We start from the raw sequence: 15,568 nt of genomic DNA on the forward strand, positions 1-15,568 counted from the left end.
TGGTAGATGATAAACACTTGATGTCCCTTATTACACAGGAGTCTACATGAATACATGTGAACAGCATGAAGGTCCTGGGTTCCTAGGAAGATACAACTGACTAAATAATTATTTTGCTTTGTTTCTGATTCGGCTGTCTTCACCTTTCTTGTCCTGAATCTTTTCATTTGGACCCTCTGCATCTTTGCTGTTTTGACACACACTTTAATTTCAACACTTGTCCCAGTGTCGATGCTTGCTGGGTTGTTTCTACCCATCTCATTTCCCCTGTTTTACCTCTTGATTAGTTTTTCACCTCCTTCAGTTCCTGCTTGAGGCTTTTTACTTTCTTCATCGTCTTCCTATTCGCCCATTCATTTTTTGGCTGTTCCATATTTTATTTTTTGCATCTTGTTTTGATATTTATTTCATTGTAACCATTCTCCTGTTTTTTTCTTCTTTATTTAATGTTAATCCTCTACTCTTCTGCTTTGGAACGTATTTGGTTTGTCCCATGCTTACTTCTCTGTTTTCTTTATAGACCTGGCGCCTGTCTCGTCGTCTCTGGCCCCGGCCTCATCAACGCTCTGAGCGGGATGGCCAACGCTAACGAGAACTGTTGGTAATATCAGCCAAACAGCATGTCTTTTGATTTTTGTAAAAAAAAAAATGTTTGTTGTGTGTCAATTTGAAGATCATGCCTGCTTTGCGTAGGTAGTGATAATTTTTATATGATAAACAAAATTAGAACTAGATGGATTAGTATGGGAGCGCCGAAGAGTTTACAAGTTCTTTAAATAGATGTAAGAGTTTTTAACGAAGGAGAGGTGACTTGAAATGTGCATTTTAGAGTACTGATGTGACCATTTTTACCCTTAAACAATATTTTGTTTTTAAGGCAGTTAAACTAGTAAGGTTGTTACGGGAAGGTTGGATTTCTTCATTGAAAGCATAATCTTTACTGTGTGGGGCTCTAGAAAAATAAGTCTTCTAGTAAAAGCCAACATTTAAGGTCACATGTTCAAAATGATAAGATTCCAACTGTTCCAAAGTCAGTCATCAAATTTTATTCCAGTTCTGCCCAAAGTTCTTAGTCTAAAATATTGATTGTGCAGGTACCATGGAGGATTCCTGCGAACTGATGCCGCAGTGGTCACCTTGTGTCGTTGACTTAGATGTTTAGCTTGATGTTCAGCAGCAAAGCTGACATCCTGTTGCATGTTTTCTCGAGTTCCCACTGAATCGCACCTAACTTTTTTGAGTCCAGCTATTCTATCACTCCCCTCACATCTTTATATTGTCTGCAAATACCTATTATTAACTACTCATGGCTTGCCTGTACTCTGGGAGAAACATTAATAAACATCTAGTTCGTGCAGATTCATTTACACTTGTGCCAATGAGTACTTGTCTGTGGGTCGATTCTGTCCACGGTGTTCTAGAGTCGAGAGGTGATTGGCCATCTAACTCCAGAACTCTCAAACATAAGATACTTTGCTAGGTGGAGTCATGTAACTCCAGCTGCAGGATCAGTTGCTACGGCCGTGCTGGTCATACTATGGGCTTTAAGCACCTTTTGTTCTTATTTTGTCCTGCCTCCAGAGTGACTCTTGTTTTTGTTTCAGGCCGGTGCTGGTTATCGGGGGCTCTTCGGATAGAAACCAGGAGACATTGGGGGCATTCCAGGAATTCCCTCAGGTAAGTCGCCGCAGTTTGTCGCCGCCAGTGGAGCCTGTTCTGCCTGTAACGAATGCCAATGATGCTGGAGTATCCCCTCCCGGCCTATCCAGCGGGCACAGAGCTCAGCATCTCATCCTCTCTCTGTCTTGCTCTTCCTGTCTCCTAAGAGAGGCTGATCCTGTTGGAGCCTTACCATTCCTTGGCTGCCTTTCAAAAGTAAATGCCACGCCCTTGCAATCTTGGAAAATATCCGCCCTCATTGACACCACACACATCCTGGCATTCAGTAATACATTCATCCTTTCACTCACTTCCTTGTTCAGTCACATTCTGGTGAAATAATGACCAACCCTCCTGACAGATTGATCCTGGAGCAGCCTTTAACCACATGCCGTGTGACATCCACTCCTCATTCATTACACTTTAGCGCACCCTGCCCTTGTTTTTACGCAGTTATAATAAGTTTTCGTCTACATAAAGGTTGCTGATGCAGTCTCCCAGTGTTGTACTACTGCAAATTGCAGATGATGTTGTTCTCACAGCTCAATAATGCTCATTACTTTGAATTCAGGTGGCTGAAAGGTTAAGCCATTCTCCAGGAAGGGCACACATTTTTGTCTCAAGCTTATTAACTAGCTAAGCTATGTCTAGTGAATGTGGAATGGATTGGCAGGTGCAACCCCTTCAGAAGTGCGAGCTAAAAGGCTCCACTAAATTCGAGTTGAACTCTCTAGTTGACTAGCATCAACAGTAATTAAAGACCTGGGCCTTTGTGCAAAAACATGAGTGTTTAAACAAAGCTCATGGTAGTTGCAAACCATCAGTAAATTGACAATGGTAATAGGATCATAAAAACAGGCTATCAAGTAGAAAATATAACCAAAAATGCATTAGCAAAGCCAATAGGTCTTGCCCGCGCTGGCTTTGTCTATATTTCTTGATTGTGCTATGCAGCTGTACAACATGGCGGAAAGTAAAAGAAATAAATCATTGCTATGATGGAGTCTAAGCTTGCCCGGTGTCATAGGACTTACTTTGTTTTAATTTCAACCTTGCTGCACTGCTGCCCAACACGGCAACAAAAACTGACAAATCAGTAGAGCTTAGGTGAAACCTATTGGCTTTGACAGTGCTCGCTGCGTCATGTCACCTTTTTTTTTCTAGTGGGAGGAGGCGGGCACGGGACAAGCAGCAGTGGAGGTAGGGGGTGGGGGCAAGCAGCGATGGGGGTGGTGGTAGGGGGCCACTAATGACAGACGCGGGGCAGGGGTAGCAGTGACGACAGTAGGGTGAGGAAGGGGAGGATAGCAACAGACAGGATGGGGAAGGAGTGCAGACAACAACCAAGGCAGGGGGAGAGGAGTCAAATAACAACAACAACAACTGAGGAGGAAGCAACAATGACAGGAGAAGAGCATCATTTTAAAAAGGACCTCAGTGCAAGCACGAGCAGCAGAAGGACACTAATGATCAAATTAATCAAGACTTCGTCCATGCTCTATCGAAGGGGCAAATACATGAAGAAGAAATGAAACCGGCAGGCGCTAACCAAGCAGGAAGAAGCGAGGAGATGAGTGAAAATGAAGCCAATCAGCTGTAAGTGGACGGGCTGTAAGCAGTTTTTGTGTGTTTTTAAGAAGCAAAAGATCTCACGAGCGACTGCATGCGCTGTCTCGGGTGAGACCTAATAACCACAGCAACGTGTCTGTCTCTGAGCTTCCAGTCTGATGTGTCTAGGCCGCAGAGAGGCCTGGTGAAGTTCCTAAATTTAGTGATTTGGAAACTGGTCTCAGAGTTATGAGCACTAGAGTAGAGGATCAGATACTCTGGATACTTGGAGACCTTTTGATACAGCAGGACCCCCTAACCTCACTCGGGAACACCAAATACACCATATAAAAGATAATTGACACCGTTCACAATGATGCACACGGTGTGCCCCGCAGTGTGTGAAACACAGACACGCATCACTCATGTCCAGTTCTTCCAGGAGTGGGTGAGGTCATTCCCCCAGTAGCACTGCACTATGGGGGTCTCCAGGCCATGCCAGCGCCCTTATAGCCATTTCAAACTTCAGTTCCCCCACCAGCCCTCCAGTACTAGGGATCTCCATGCCTTGTCGACTCCCTCATACTCTGGTTCATGTCAAACGTACACTCCACCCCCCACCAGCCCTGCACTACTAGGGGTCTCCAGGCCCTGCCAGCTCCTTCATACTCAAGTGCACCTCAGACTGTCCAGAGAGATCCATGCATTGCAGAGTGGAAAGAGTATCTAAAGAACCACCCTTCAAGCAGAGGGATGGGCCCGGAGGGTGCGGAAACAATACAGATACCATTGGCACAGTTTACTTACTACCTTATGAAGCTGGTAACCACACTGCAGTCATTCACAAACAAACAATGGAGACCTCACTGGGCTATGCGCTACCTTCTCAAGCGGGTAGCAGCGCTGCAGCAATTCACAAAGCTATAAACAATACAGACATCACTGGGACAGCGTTGTGAGGAAATGGGGTGTATTATATGATCTATCTGTGCGACCTCACTGTGTATTACACTTACCAACCCCTTTAGGACCCGTAGGTTTTGTTTGTAAACCTAAAGTTCAACCCTGGGTAGCTGTGGTCGGAACAGTCAGACTTACAGATTCGAACAAGTGTAAAGCATTTACACGGCATCAAAACAATTCAAGAATCAGTACTCGAGAAATTCTACACAATTTATAAAAATAATTTAGATCATTATTTAATTTTTGACGTCAAGACGTAATAGATCCCCTGGAGAATTCCGAAGATACAGAATGTTCCGTAAATCATCACTTTTTACTTAACCATGAACAGACATTGGCAAATTCAACGAATTCAACAAATTTGACAGAAGAAACTTCTTCAAGGAAACCTTTGGTAAGTATCATTGCGGTTACATTAGGTGAGTAGCTTCGGCGGGGAGCCGGTCAGGGGGATCAGCCAGGTCTATAGTAACAGTTACATCCCCAGGAAATGCAGCCTTCCATCCCCTGAAGGTGTCAGTGGCTCCTTGTCACTGACTTCTACGGAGGGGCGCGGATCAAAAGCACACAAGATGCTGAAGATAATCAGGTATGTTAAAGATGCTGTGCAGTCGACGAGGGGGCTTTCTGGGGCGGCTACTGGGTCCATGGGCTTGGTGAGGCAATCCTGGCCATAGCTGTCCCTATCAGGCTTAGGAGAAGACAAGTCGCCACTGGGCTACCAGTCGCCCGGTACAGCGGTTGTCTTCTTTTGGTGATAACTTCCATTCTGGGCAAGCTAGCTGCACCTCAACAGCTCTCCTACACACGCCAGACTTGGGGCAACTTTTGAACATCAGGTCCTAGTCCATTGGGCTGCACAGAGGCGATCCAAGGATCTGGGCTACCAGCTTGACCAATCAGCTTCTTCAGCTGCTGTGGCCATGCGCTGCGAACAGGATGTCAGCCAACTGACCCTTGGAAGCCCTTGCTCCGGCTGGGTTCAGGAATTGACTTCTCCACAAGCAGGACTCAGTAGGCAGAGTCCCACTTCCTTTGCTAACCACCAGGAACGGCGGGTGCAATCCATGTTGATGCTGACTCTCTTCGCTGGGTCCTTGGTGTGGAAGGGCCGTCCTTCTTTGGTCCTCTTCTCGAGTCCAAAAAACTGAGTTCTGGGTGCCCATTATAAAGAATACAGTTGTCACTGGGTCAGTGTTCATTATAAAGAATACAGACTTCAATGGGACAGTGTTTGTTATAAAAAGTACAGGTGTCACTGGCACAGTGATATTTATGAGCAATGCAGACATCACTGGAACAGTGTTCATTATAAACAACAGAAACATCATTGGGGCAGTGTACTTCCTTTTCAAGCAGCTAACCACACTACAACAATTCACTTAATTCATAATTATCAATACAGACATCACTGGGACAGAGTATGATTCATATTAAACAGTACAGACTTCACTTGGACAGTGTAAGATTCATATGAAACAATATAGACTTCACTGGGACAGAGTATGATTCATATTAAACAGTACAGACATCACTGGGACAGTGTATGATTCTAATTAAACAGTACAGACGTCACTGGGACAGTGTACGATTCCTATTAAACAATACAGACTTCACTGGGACAGTGTTTGATTCATATTAAACAGTACATACATCACTGGGACAGTGTTTGATTCATGTTAAACAGTACAGACTTCACTGGGACAGAGTATGATTCATATTAAACAGTACAGACGTCACTGTGACAGTGTACAATTCCTATTAAACAATACAGACTTCACTGGGACAGTGTTTGATTCATATTAAATAGTACACATCACTGGGACAGTGTTTGATTCATATTAAACAGTACAGACATCACTGGGACAGAGTATGATTCATATTAAACTTTACAGACTTCACTAGGACAGAGTATGATTCATATTAAACAGTACAGACTTCACTGGGACAGAGTATGATTCATATTAAACTTTACAGACTTCACTAGGACAGAGTATGATTCATATTAAACAGTACAGACTTCACTAGGACAGAGTATGATTCATATTAAACAATACAGACTTCACTGGGACAGAGATGATTCATATTGAACAATAGACACCACTGGGACAGAGTATGATTCTAATTAAACAGTACAGACACCACTGGGACAGAGATGATTCATGGTAAACAGTACAGATATCACTGGTGTGCCACCTTCTGAAGGAGGTAACCACAACAATCATTCATAACAAACAATACAAACATCACTGGGACAGTGTTCCTAATAACACAGATGACGCTGGAACAATGTACCTAAATCATAATAAACAACGCAGACGTCACTGGGACACTGTCCATAAACAGTGCAGACATCAGTGGGACAGTGTCCATAAACAGGGCAGACATCAGTGGGACAGTGCGCATAACAAACCATGCAGGCCGGAGACAGTGTTTGTTATAAATGGTAAGGCCCTGCAGAGAGGGAGAGTTTTAGGTAATATCCTTTTAACAGGTGTTTTTCATCCTTAATTATAAAGAGATTTTCCTTTCTCTCCTCTGCAGGTTGAAGCCTGCAGGTTGTACAGCAAGTTTTCTGCCAGACCCAGCAGTTTGGAAGCTATTCCCTGCGTCATCGAAAAGGTACTGGTCTCAGGATTCCCTCTATGAGACAGCAAGCTGGCGAGCGAGGCCCCCCCACTAACAGGTAGTCTGTGCATGGTGCAGGCGCCACTCATCATGTCTGTCTGGGGAGGGAGCAGACAAGTTATCTAGTTTAGAATAATCTGCTGGCAGTAAGGGCGCAGGTGGAGGGGCATAAGGCTGTACTCACTCTGGGATCTGCTAGAAGACTAGGTCAGGGTAGACAGGAATCCTGAATCTGCCCCCACATGCCAGGAAGCTGTGATTAGAATGGGGTCATGATGGCTCTCTCAAAGCAGCCCCCTCACCTGCTGCCCACCTGGAGAATACAAGATGAGCCCAATGGCCAGTCTGCCCTGGATGTGCTTCCAAGTCTTGGAAGTGGTGGGGCCACTGACGATCCTTGTTGTTAAGTTTCAGATGTGGGGCCTGGTGTATGGGGCATATGAGTGCTCCTTATTTACAGCTGTGGGTGGAGTTTGCACACCCCTCGTTCCCTACTTCACAATATCAGCAGCACTTGGGCTTTAGGCCTTGTCCTTAAAAGCTGATTGTTTGAGACACTTTTCTGACTTGGGATGTGACCAGAGACTGCTGCCGAGAGCCACCCACATTTAGCTGGCCATTCTGGAACATTCCCCAACGCCAAGGTTATTTCAGGGGTGGGCTTGGTTACTGTTCTCTAGGATGAATCCACCAGGAGTATTGCACTGCATTCATACCCCGCTGCGTCTTCAAAGGAGGACCCCAATACAGGGGGTGTGAGCAGGGGAAGCACTTGACTGTGGGTGAGAAAAATTGGGTTTAACTTCGACGTACAGTTAGGTAATTAGCCCAGGAGGTGTGGGCGGTTTTACTTTATAAATCTGGTTATCATCCCTCTAGTAAATTCTGTGTTTTCAAGTGAGTTAGACTGTACTGTGGGAGCGGCTAGCACGCGCACACTTTCACTCTAATGTGAAGTCTTGCAAGATGCGTACACTCACAGCCCCAACTACCCTGCAAGCTAGTCCTTCACAACCATGGGCTGGCCTCACTGAGCTCTCACAAGACTTAAATGGTGTCTCAGGCTGGAAAAAACTAGCAATGAACACCGTCGGACCAAGACCAGATTATTCCAAGTTTTAACTGAAGAAGCATTGAGCTGTGACTGAGAGCGAGAAAGAGAAGCCATCTGCCAGTATAAAGCCCTTGTTCATGTCCAGCCTCCCCACACATGTACAGATCAGTGAGTTCTGTTAACTAGTTTGGCTTTCTCTTGCCAAAAGTCCACTAGCTGGATTGCAGATGGGTGTTCTTGGAGGGAACTTAGATATCTATCCTAAAGCAGCCAGACAAGAGCATATGGATGTGTCCTGTTTCCAATCGCTGCTTCCGGGGAGAAAGTTTAAGGGTTGGGAAGCCACTGCACAGATCTATGTGCTAACTGAAGGAGACAGCTTTGAAGACATCCAAGGTTCATAAAATGAGCCACACACCAGTTACGTTGTCTAAGAATGTGGCAGCAACAAATCTAGGGGCAGGAAGAAAGTCCCCAGCCTGAATGTTATGGGGCGGAAAGACAATGGGAATGAAACAAGCAGAGTATTGTGCTGTAGAGATGAAACAATCATGGGGTTGGTGGCACTGTAGGTCACTGAGGACAGTCAGTAGGAGCTTGCTTGTAAATGTTTTTATTGATTGCGGCTCATTCTTGTTTGCTGGTTCGTTCCCTCCAGGCGGTGAGAAGCAGCCTCTATGGCCGTCCCGGGGCTGCTTACGTTGACATTCCTGGTGACTTTGTGAACGCCGAGGTGAAAAGCAGCCAAGTCAGGTAACAGTAGATGATGGGGTGATTGCAAAGATTTTTGTTCATAGTTTAGGATCTGCAGCTATTGTCAGCTTGGAGCAATGCCAAGCAGCAGAAGTGTGGTGGATGGGGCTTTCCATGGCTCTCATTTCCCATCGCCAAGGACATCAGGGAGGCGCAGTATGTCCGTATGCCTATGTCAGCAGCAGGACGGCGCACAATATAAATAGAGTAGGGCAGTGGTTCCCAACCTTTTAACTTCTGTGGACCCCAGTTTATCATTACTGGGATCCCCACTGAATCATTATTGGAATCTGGGGACCCCCCCCTTGAGTCATTACTGAAAGCTGGGGCCTAATCTGTAAATATTATTTAATTTTCTAAACAGTTGCAGACCCCCTGGGGAGGCTTCGCGGACTCCCAGGGGTCCACGGACCACAGGTTGGGAACCCCTGGAGTCGGGTATTTTGTCACTGTCTAGCACCTCCAGAAGTTCGACTGGGCTGGTGCAATATCATTCACATATCAGGGAAGCCTGAAGGATGTGACCGCTCCAGGTGTTTTGCACCGCTGTGCTCAGTTTGACTATCAGTAGAGGATTTGAAAAGATTCCTGTGAGTCTGGCCCGTCCTCTTCAGATGTAGATTTACAGGCGATGTGAACTTCTGTAGACAGTGAGGCGTGTCTGTGTAAAGTGTGGCAGGTCCAGGCTCTTAGCTCCTTTCTGAATTTTGTATGTTATCTCTTCTAGATATTCGGGATGCTGCCTGCCTCCGCCCATCAGCTTGGCTGACCCCACCATGGTGTCACAGGCCACCTCCATCCTAATGAGCGCCAGACGCCCACTCATTATTGTTGGCAAAGGTACCATCTTAAAGCATAACATAACGGTGGTTTCTTTATTAGAGAGGAGTATGTGATGTAATCCTGACCTCCAGATACATCTGAAATTAATTGTCTTTTTACCACATCATGGATAACTGTATTACCTTTATTAGAAAGGCACTTTCTTTGCCCTACAACAAAACCAGAGCTGCCTTCTCTGAAGGATGTGCCCATTCTGCCACAGTCCTGTGGAAGACATCGAGTGGAATGTCACTGGAATGAACTGTCTTTAGTTTCAAATTCCCTGCAAAATTGAACATTTTCTGTTCTCAGCTGCTTGTTGTGCTCTTATGACACCGAGAAGCAAGACATCCTTGCTTCAAGACACTAGTGAAAATGTGTCTTAGAAATGGTGCTGGTTCCCTTAAGTAGAGCATAAACTAAGATCGATGACTATGCTTACGGGAACTAAAAATGTTTATTCAAATTAAACAATATTGTAAACTAACAAAGCTCCTTTCTATCTATGGCTAACATTCTCATCTGAAGGAAGTGTTCTCCCACCTGCGTCCTCATACTCCTGCCTGCACAGCGTTCACTCAAAGCTCTCTACTTGAAGTTGCCCTTCTGTTTAATTGATGCAAAATCAGCCTTCTGTTTAGTATTATTTGGCTTAGTGCTTTCTAAACTTTTAGGACCACAACCCACTTTTTAGAATGACAAACCTTTGCAACCCTCTCACCCCTCAACTTTAATGGATGAGGCAATGTTTTAATGTAACTAAAGCTTCGTGTGGTAGGGCACTGTAAGTTCCAGACAACACATTTTCCATTTAAGTGGCTACTACATTTGCACAGATTTCGAGGTTTACTGATAAAACTATGCTGCACATATGATAATGTGTGGAAATCAGGTTTCAGTGAATATTTAACATTTGTGCATCACCAGGTAAAATGTTTTGATTTGTTATGATTATATTAGTCATTGTTGCCAACAGACTTTAGAATTACACAAACATGGATACAGTTCATTTACAGGTATTTACATTTTGGTATGTAACAAAAATGACGCCCAACCGCCTTTCCTTTCACACTCCTATATCCCAGCAAGATCTTCACATCATTCACATTAATTGTCTTTCTCTGCAAAGTGAGAGCAGTTTGTAAACACCAGTCCCCAACCAGAAGCAGCAGTTTGTCAGATGACTTAGCCTGACCTTTGACCTCTGTCTTTGAAGAGCATCAAATACGACAAGATAAACACAGAATTTAAAGGCATCCTTATTTATTGTTTGGACATTCACGATAAACCAAAAATCTTCTCGCCATGACCCACAGTTTTGGAAACACTTGTTTGGTTCATTCATTGCCGGCCTTTGTCTGGTAGTGTTGGCTTCCAGCAGGAGGCTTGCGTAGTATGGAAACAGTCGAGCACTGTAAGCCCCCCCGCCGCTGTAGTTAGTTACTAACACCAGTGTCTTTCTCCTGGGCCTGCCACAGACGTGTGCCAGACCTCACACTAATCTTGGCCGTAATTCTACTTGTTCATACCGGCGCAGTCCTTTTGTTCCTACTGTAGGGAACCGGCAGTCTTGATTGGTGTAAAAGTTACTGGGCCTATTTTCCATGATCCCTAGCTTCATCTTGGACACATGGTCCACAACCATAAAGTCAGATGTCCAATTGTAAAAGTTTGTCTCGAGATGTGGTAGCTGATTGTCCCGGCCCGTTTTGCAGTCAAAGTAACTTCTTTCTATCAGTCACCAAAAGGCAACAATTGTTATTCTGAGTGTTCTTGTTGTGTGCTGTTAGGTGCATGAAACTGGCAATGCGCCTCTCCAGCTTTCAGTTGCTTTTACCTCCACATTCAGTGGTCAGGATCTCAGTGTAAAGCTAGAGCAGTGATGGGAGGTCACGGGATTGGGGCTGAGACATGGTAATCCCATTGTTAGGCGCTGCAAGCCTATGGCAGTCTGTCTGCAGTGCAATCTGTTACACTAGACCCTCACGGGTGAGTAGTGCGTTTTACAAATTCCTGATTGATTGATTGACTCCTTGTATCCTCTGCTCCCTTGCTGTCCTCAGTTCAGTATCCAGCCCTCTGCTTTCACATGTTTCCTAATAATACTCTCATTTCTCAGGTGTCGGGTTCTTTGGCTGGGGCCAAAGGAAACGTAATGTTTAATACTGTCCTGTAGGGCCTGCGTAAGTGGTATAAGACATGGGATAGCTGGATAAAGTATTCTGACCTTGACTCGATGGATGATGGAAATGTGACCCCATCTGACTTGTCCTAATGCTCTGTGCTTTGTACTTAATTGTATTTTCATGATTTCGTGTTGGCTACATAGCTGATCTCAGTCACCATCTGCAAAATTTGTGTATGCTGACACTGCTACTCCTCTCCCACCCTGGGTATTTTATTGTTGTTGGTGCGACTCTGTGTGCTTTCTGTTGTTTGTACAAAAAGTGAACAAAAAATATTTTTCAAAAAACAAAATAGTGTCCTGTAGGATTCCATGACCGGACAAAGTTATAAAGGAAAAACATAGTCTTATAGTTAGACAACAAAATAAACCAGTGTATTTTCCTGTCCAGTTTTTCTGGCCATTCTCCCCTTCTAGGATGCCAGCTACAGAATTATTTTGTGTCTCAAGAGTTCAGTTTATTGCTCCACAAGTCAGCACTACCGTGCAGGATGTTTTTATACCAGCTGCAGTTTCTTCTTCAGAGCAAGAGCCTCGCATGTCAGGTTGGGTTTGCGTCCATAGAATTCATACCCCTGACGAAGCAGCAGAGCACATTTGCTGATTTGTACTGCGCTGATTTGTGGGGCTGCTGTGGATGGATAAGTGTGTTTTTCTCTTCTGGACTCTATGGGTAGTATTTGGATATCGTGTTTTTGTTGCTGCACCAGTATGTGAATCTGAAGTGAAAAGGATTGAAAGATAGAAGATTTACGCATTTATTGCTAGTATCTGGATGTAGGGATGGTGTGGGAGTGCAGGGTGACTTACTTGGGAAGCGTTTGAATGTCCTGTGGGCGATAGAAGCTGCTCTCACCATGTTGCCACATGTGGGTAACTGCTCGTACATATGAGTGTTGGTGGGAGAGGGTGTGAGAAGAGACACAGCTATTGGTGCCTATACGTATCGTCTGTGAGGAGGTCTGTGACCTCTAGGTTATTGTACACAGCTATGTATGCCTATACGTAACGTCTGTGACCTATAGTTTATTATACACAGCTATGTATGCCTATACGTATTGTCTGTGAAGAGGTCTGTGCCCTCTTTTTTATTGTACACAGCTATAGATGCCTAAACATATCGTCTGTGAAGAGGTCTGTGACCTATAGTTTATTGTACACAGCTATGTATGCCTATACGTATCGTCTGTGACCTCTAGTTTATTATACACAGCTATAGATGCCTAAACATATCGTCTGTGAAGAGGTCAGTGACCTATAGTTTATGGTACACAGCTATGTATGCCTATACCTATCGTCTGTGAAGAGGTCTGTGACCTATATTTTATTGTACACAGCCATGAATGCCTATACCTATCGTCTGTGAAGAGGTCCGTGACCTATAGTTTATTGTGCACAGCTATGGATGCCTATACGTATTGTCTGTGAAGAGGTCTGTGACCTATAGTTTATTGTACACAGCTATGGATGCCTATACATATCGGCTGTGAAGAGGTCTGTGAACTATATGTACACAGCTATGTATGCCTGACATATCGGCTGTGAAGAGGTCTGTGAACTATATGTACACAGCTATGTATGCCTGACATATCGTCTGTGGCCTCTAGTTTATTGTACACAGCTATGTATGCCTATACGTATCGTCTGCGAAGAGGTCTGTGCCCTCTTGTTTATTGTACAAAGCTATAGATGCCTGTATATATCGTCTTTGAAGAGGTCTGTGCCCTCTTGTTTATTGTACACAGCTATAGATGCCTGTACGTATCGTTTGTGAAGAGGTCTGTGAACTATAGTTTATTGTACACAGCTATGGATGCCTATACGTATTGTCTGTGAAGAGGTCTGTGACCTATAGTTTATTGTGCACAGCTATGTATGCCTATACCTATCGACTGTGAAGAGGTCTGTGACCTATAGTTTATTGTACACAGCTATGGATGCCTATACGTATTGTCTGTGAAGAGGTCTGTGACCTATAGTTTATTGTACACAGCTATGTATGCTATACATATCGTCTGTGACTTATAGTTTATTGGCTCCATATGTGGGTGAGGAAGGACAGAGTGTAGTATATGCTAACATGTACACTCCATGGCGGGTGGTGCCCAGCCCATAGGGTTTGGCATTACAGCAGAAGCCACCGCAGGTAATATACTACTTACCAGGAGTGACCGACAGCTATGGCCATTTCATGCCTCACCATCATATGCACTTGGATGTGGCTATCGTAGTGGTTAATGTGAGCTTGTCAAGGAATCAGTCGTGATGACTCGTAGCACAGACCGACCTATGGCAGTGGGTGTTACATGACTTGTCCGGCTTGTCGGGAAATGGTCCCTGCACCCACCCCCCACCCATGGGGAGGGAAGCAGATGTACATAGAACTTAAACCTGCACAGCTTCCCTGCATCAGGCACCAATCTGGGCCTTGCCCACACTGCCCCCCTACATGGCACAAACTGTTGAGGTCACTGCCTTTACCTGTCCACGCAGTGCACGTAATAGCGCCTAACCTAGTACATGTAAGATAGCTCCGTGAACTAATACATCATTAGAGGGCTGTCTGTAAGCTGTAGAGCTAGCACAAGTTCTAACCTCAGAAAAACCTACTCAAACTTTCGTCCTTTTGAGGTTGATAAAATGAGTACCTTTGAGTTGGGTAAAATTTCATACCGGTTATCGGTGCCTAGAAACTATACAAATCATAGGATGCCCAAATAAGCATACTGGCATCTCAAAGGTGCACCGCAGTAGCCTCTTGAAGAGGGTCCCTTTGGCACCAGTTAACGCAAATAACATGATGAAGGAATTCAAATCTCTGGTTTGCCAGTAGTCGGCATCCAGCTGGAAGCTGTATTCTGACCATTAATAGTATTCACCATTTAGGTGCACGGCAAAATAGTAATCGATCGAAATGCGCGTGTTTGTGCCATTGCATCAAGACCAAGTTATATGCAAATCTGAGTTAGCGCTGCCCAAAGAGGGCCATTCCAGCAGCAGTGAGTATACTACAGCCCTCCTGACCATGTGAATTGTCGCTTGGTGCTTCTGGTGACTGGTGCTCGTAAGCTTGTATTGGTGCTGCTGGCATCTGAGCTTCCAGCTACACACAGATCTGTTGAGTGTTACTCAGCCCAGAGAGATGTCTACAGGCATCGCTTTTCCAGGCGGTTTCACAGCACTAGGAAAACCTTTCGGTCTGAGGCAGCTGAGAGACGAAGAAGTGATGTTGGCCCAGTACCTAGGAGCTAACATGCACCAAGTTGTTACCTATGCTTGATGTTAATTTGCAGCTGTTGTTCCATGATATGGCAAGACCCCTTATGGACCCGTGTGTGTTTTTGCTCTGTATTTCCAGGCGCTGCTTATTCCCGAGCCGAACACAGTATCCGAAAGTTGGTAGAGCAGACTGGGCTCCCATTCCTTCCCACCCCAATGGGCAAAGGCGTTGTTCCCGACAACCACCCACTCTGTGTGTCTGCCGCCAGGTCCAGGTGAGAGCCAGTCCTGGCCTTCCAGTAGAACATGGCTGAGTTTCAATGAGGCATCCAGCCAAGGTTATGCCAGCTGCTGCAGGGACAGGTGTGTCCCTGTGCCTGCTGTGGCCTGTGGTTGAACTACCGCTGCTGTGAGGGGAGGGGTGCTACCACATAAAATACCTCCCGCTGGCCAGGGCAGGGGTGATGGATAGGGTCAACCTTCTGTTTCTGGGAGGGGCGATCCTGCCCCACTGTGTGCCTCTGAGGGCCCTGGGAGCCGACCCAAGATTAAACTACCGCCTGCTTGGATGGGGGTTTATTTAGGACCTGGCTCCTACTTAGGGATGAATGAGGGGCACTATGCTCAACCTATCTCTGCTGGGAGGAGGGGAACTGACACATTGCCTACCATTTGCTGCAAGGAGGAAGGAGTCTCCAGTCAACCTACTGCTGTTGGGAGGGCTGAGCCAGGGTATG

General features: G+C 45.3%; 1 protein-coding gene across 1 annotated transcript in view; it reads left to right on the forward strand.

Moving 5' to 3' along the window:
* Positions 1–15,568, forward strand: part of HACL1 (2-hydroxyacyl-CoA lyase 1) — a 97,630-nt gene that overhangs the window by 24,861 nt on the left and 57,201 nt on the right. Inside the window, exons 4-9 of the mRNA XM_069212094.1 lie at positions 521–601; positions 1,605–1,677; positions 6,715–6,792; positions 8,511–8,605; positions 9,333–9,445; positions 14,971–15,106. Coding sequence (XP_069068195.1) covers positions 521–601; positions 1,605–1,677; positions 6,715–6,792; positions 8,511–8,605; positions 9,333–9,445; positions 14,971–15,106 — 576 coding nt within the window. The remainder of the gene's footprint in view (positions 1–520; positions 602–1,604; positions 1,678–6,714; positions 6,793–8,510; positions 8,606–9,332; positions 9,446–14,970; positions 15,107–15,568) is intronic.

Source organism: Pleurodeles waltl, chromosome 10 (genome assembly GCF_031143425.1).
Source record: "Pleurodeles waltl isolate 20211129_DDA chromosome 10, aPleWal1.hap1.20221129, whole genome shotgun sequence".
Lineage (NCBI taxonomy): Eukaryota > Metazoa > Chordata > Amphibia > Caudata > Salamandridae > Pleurodeles > Pleurodeles waltl.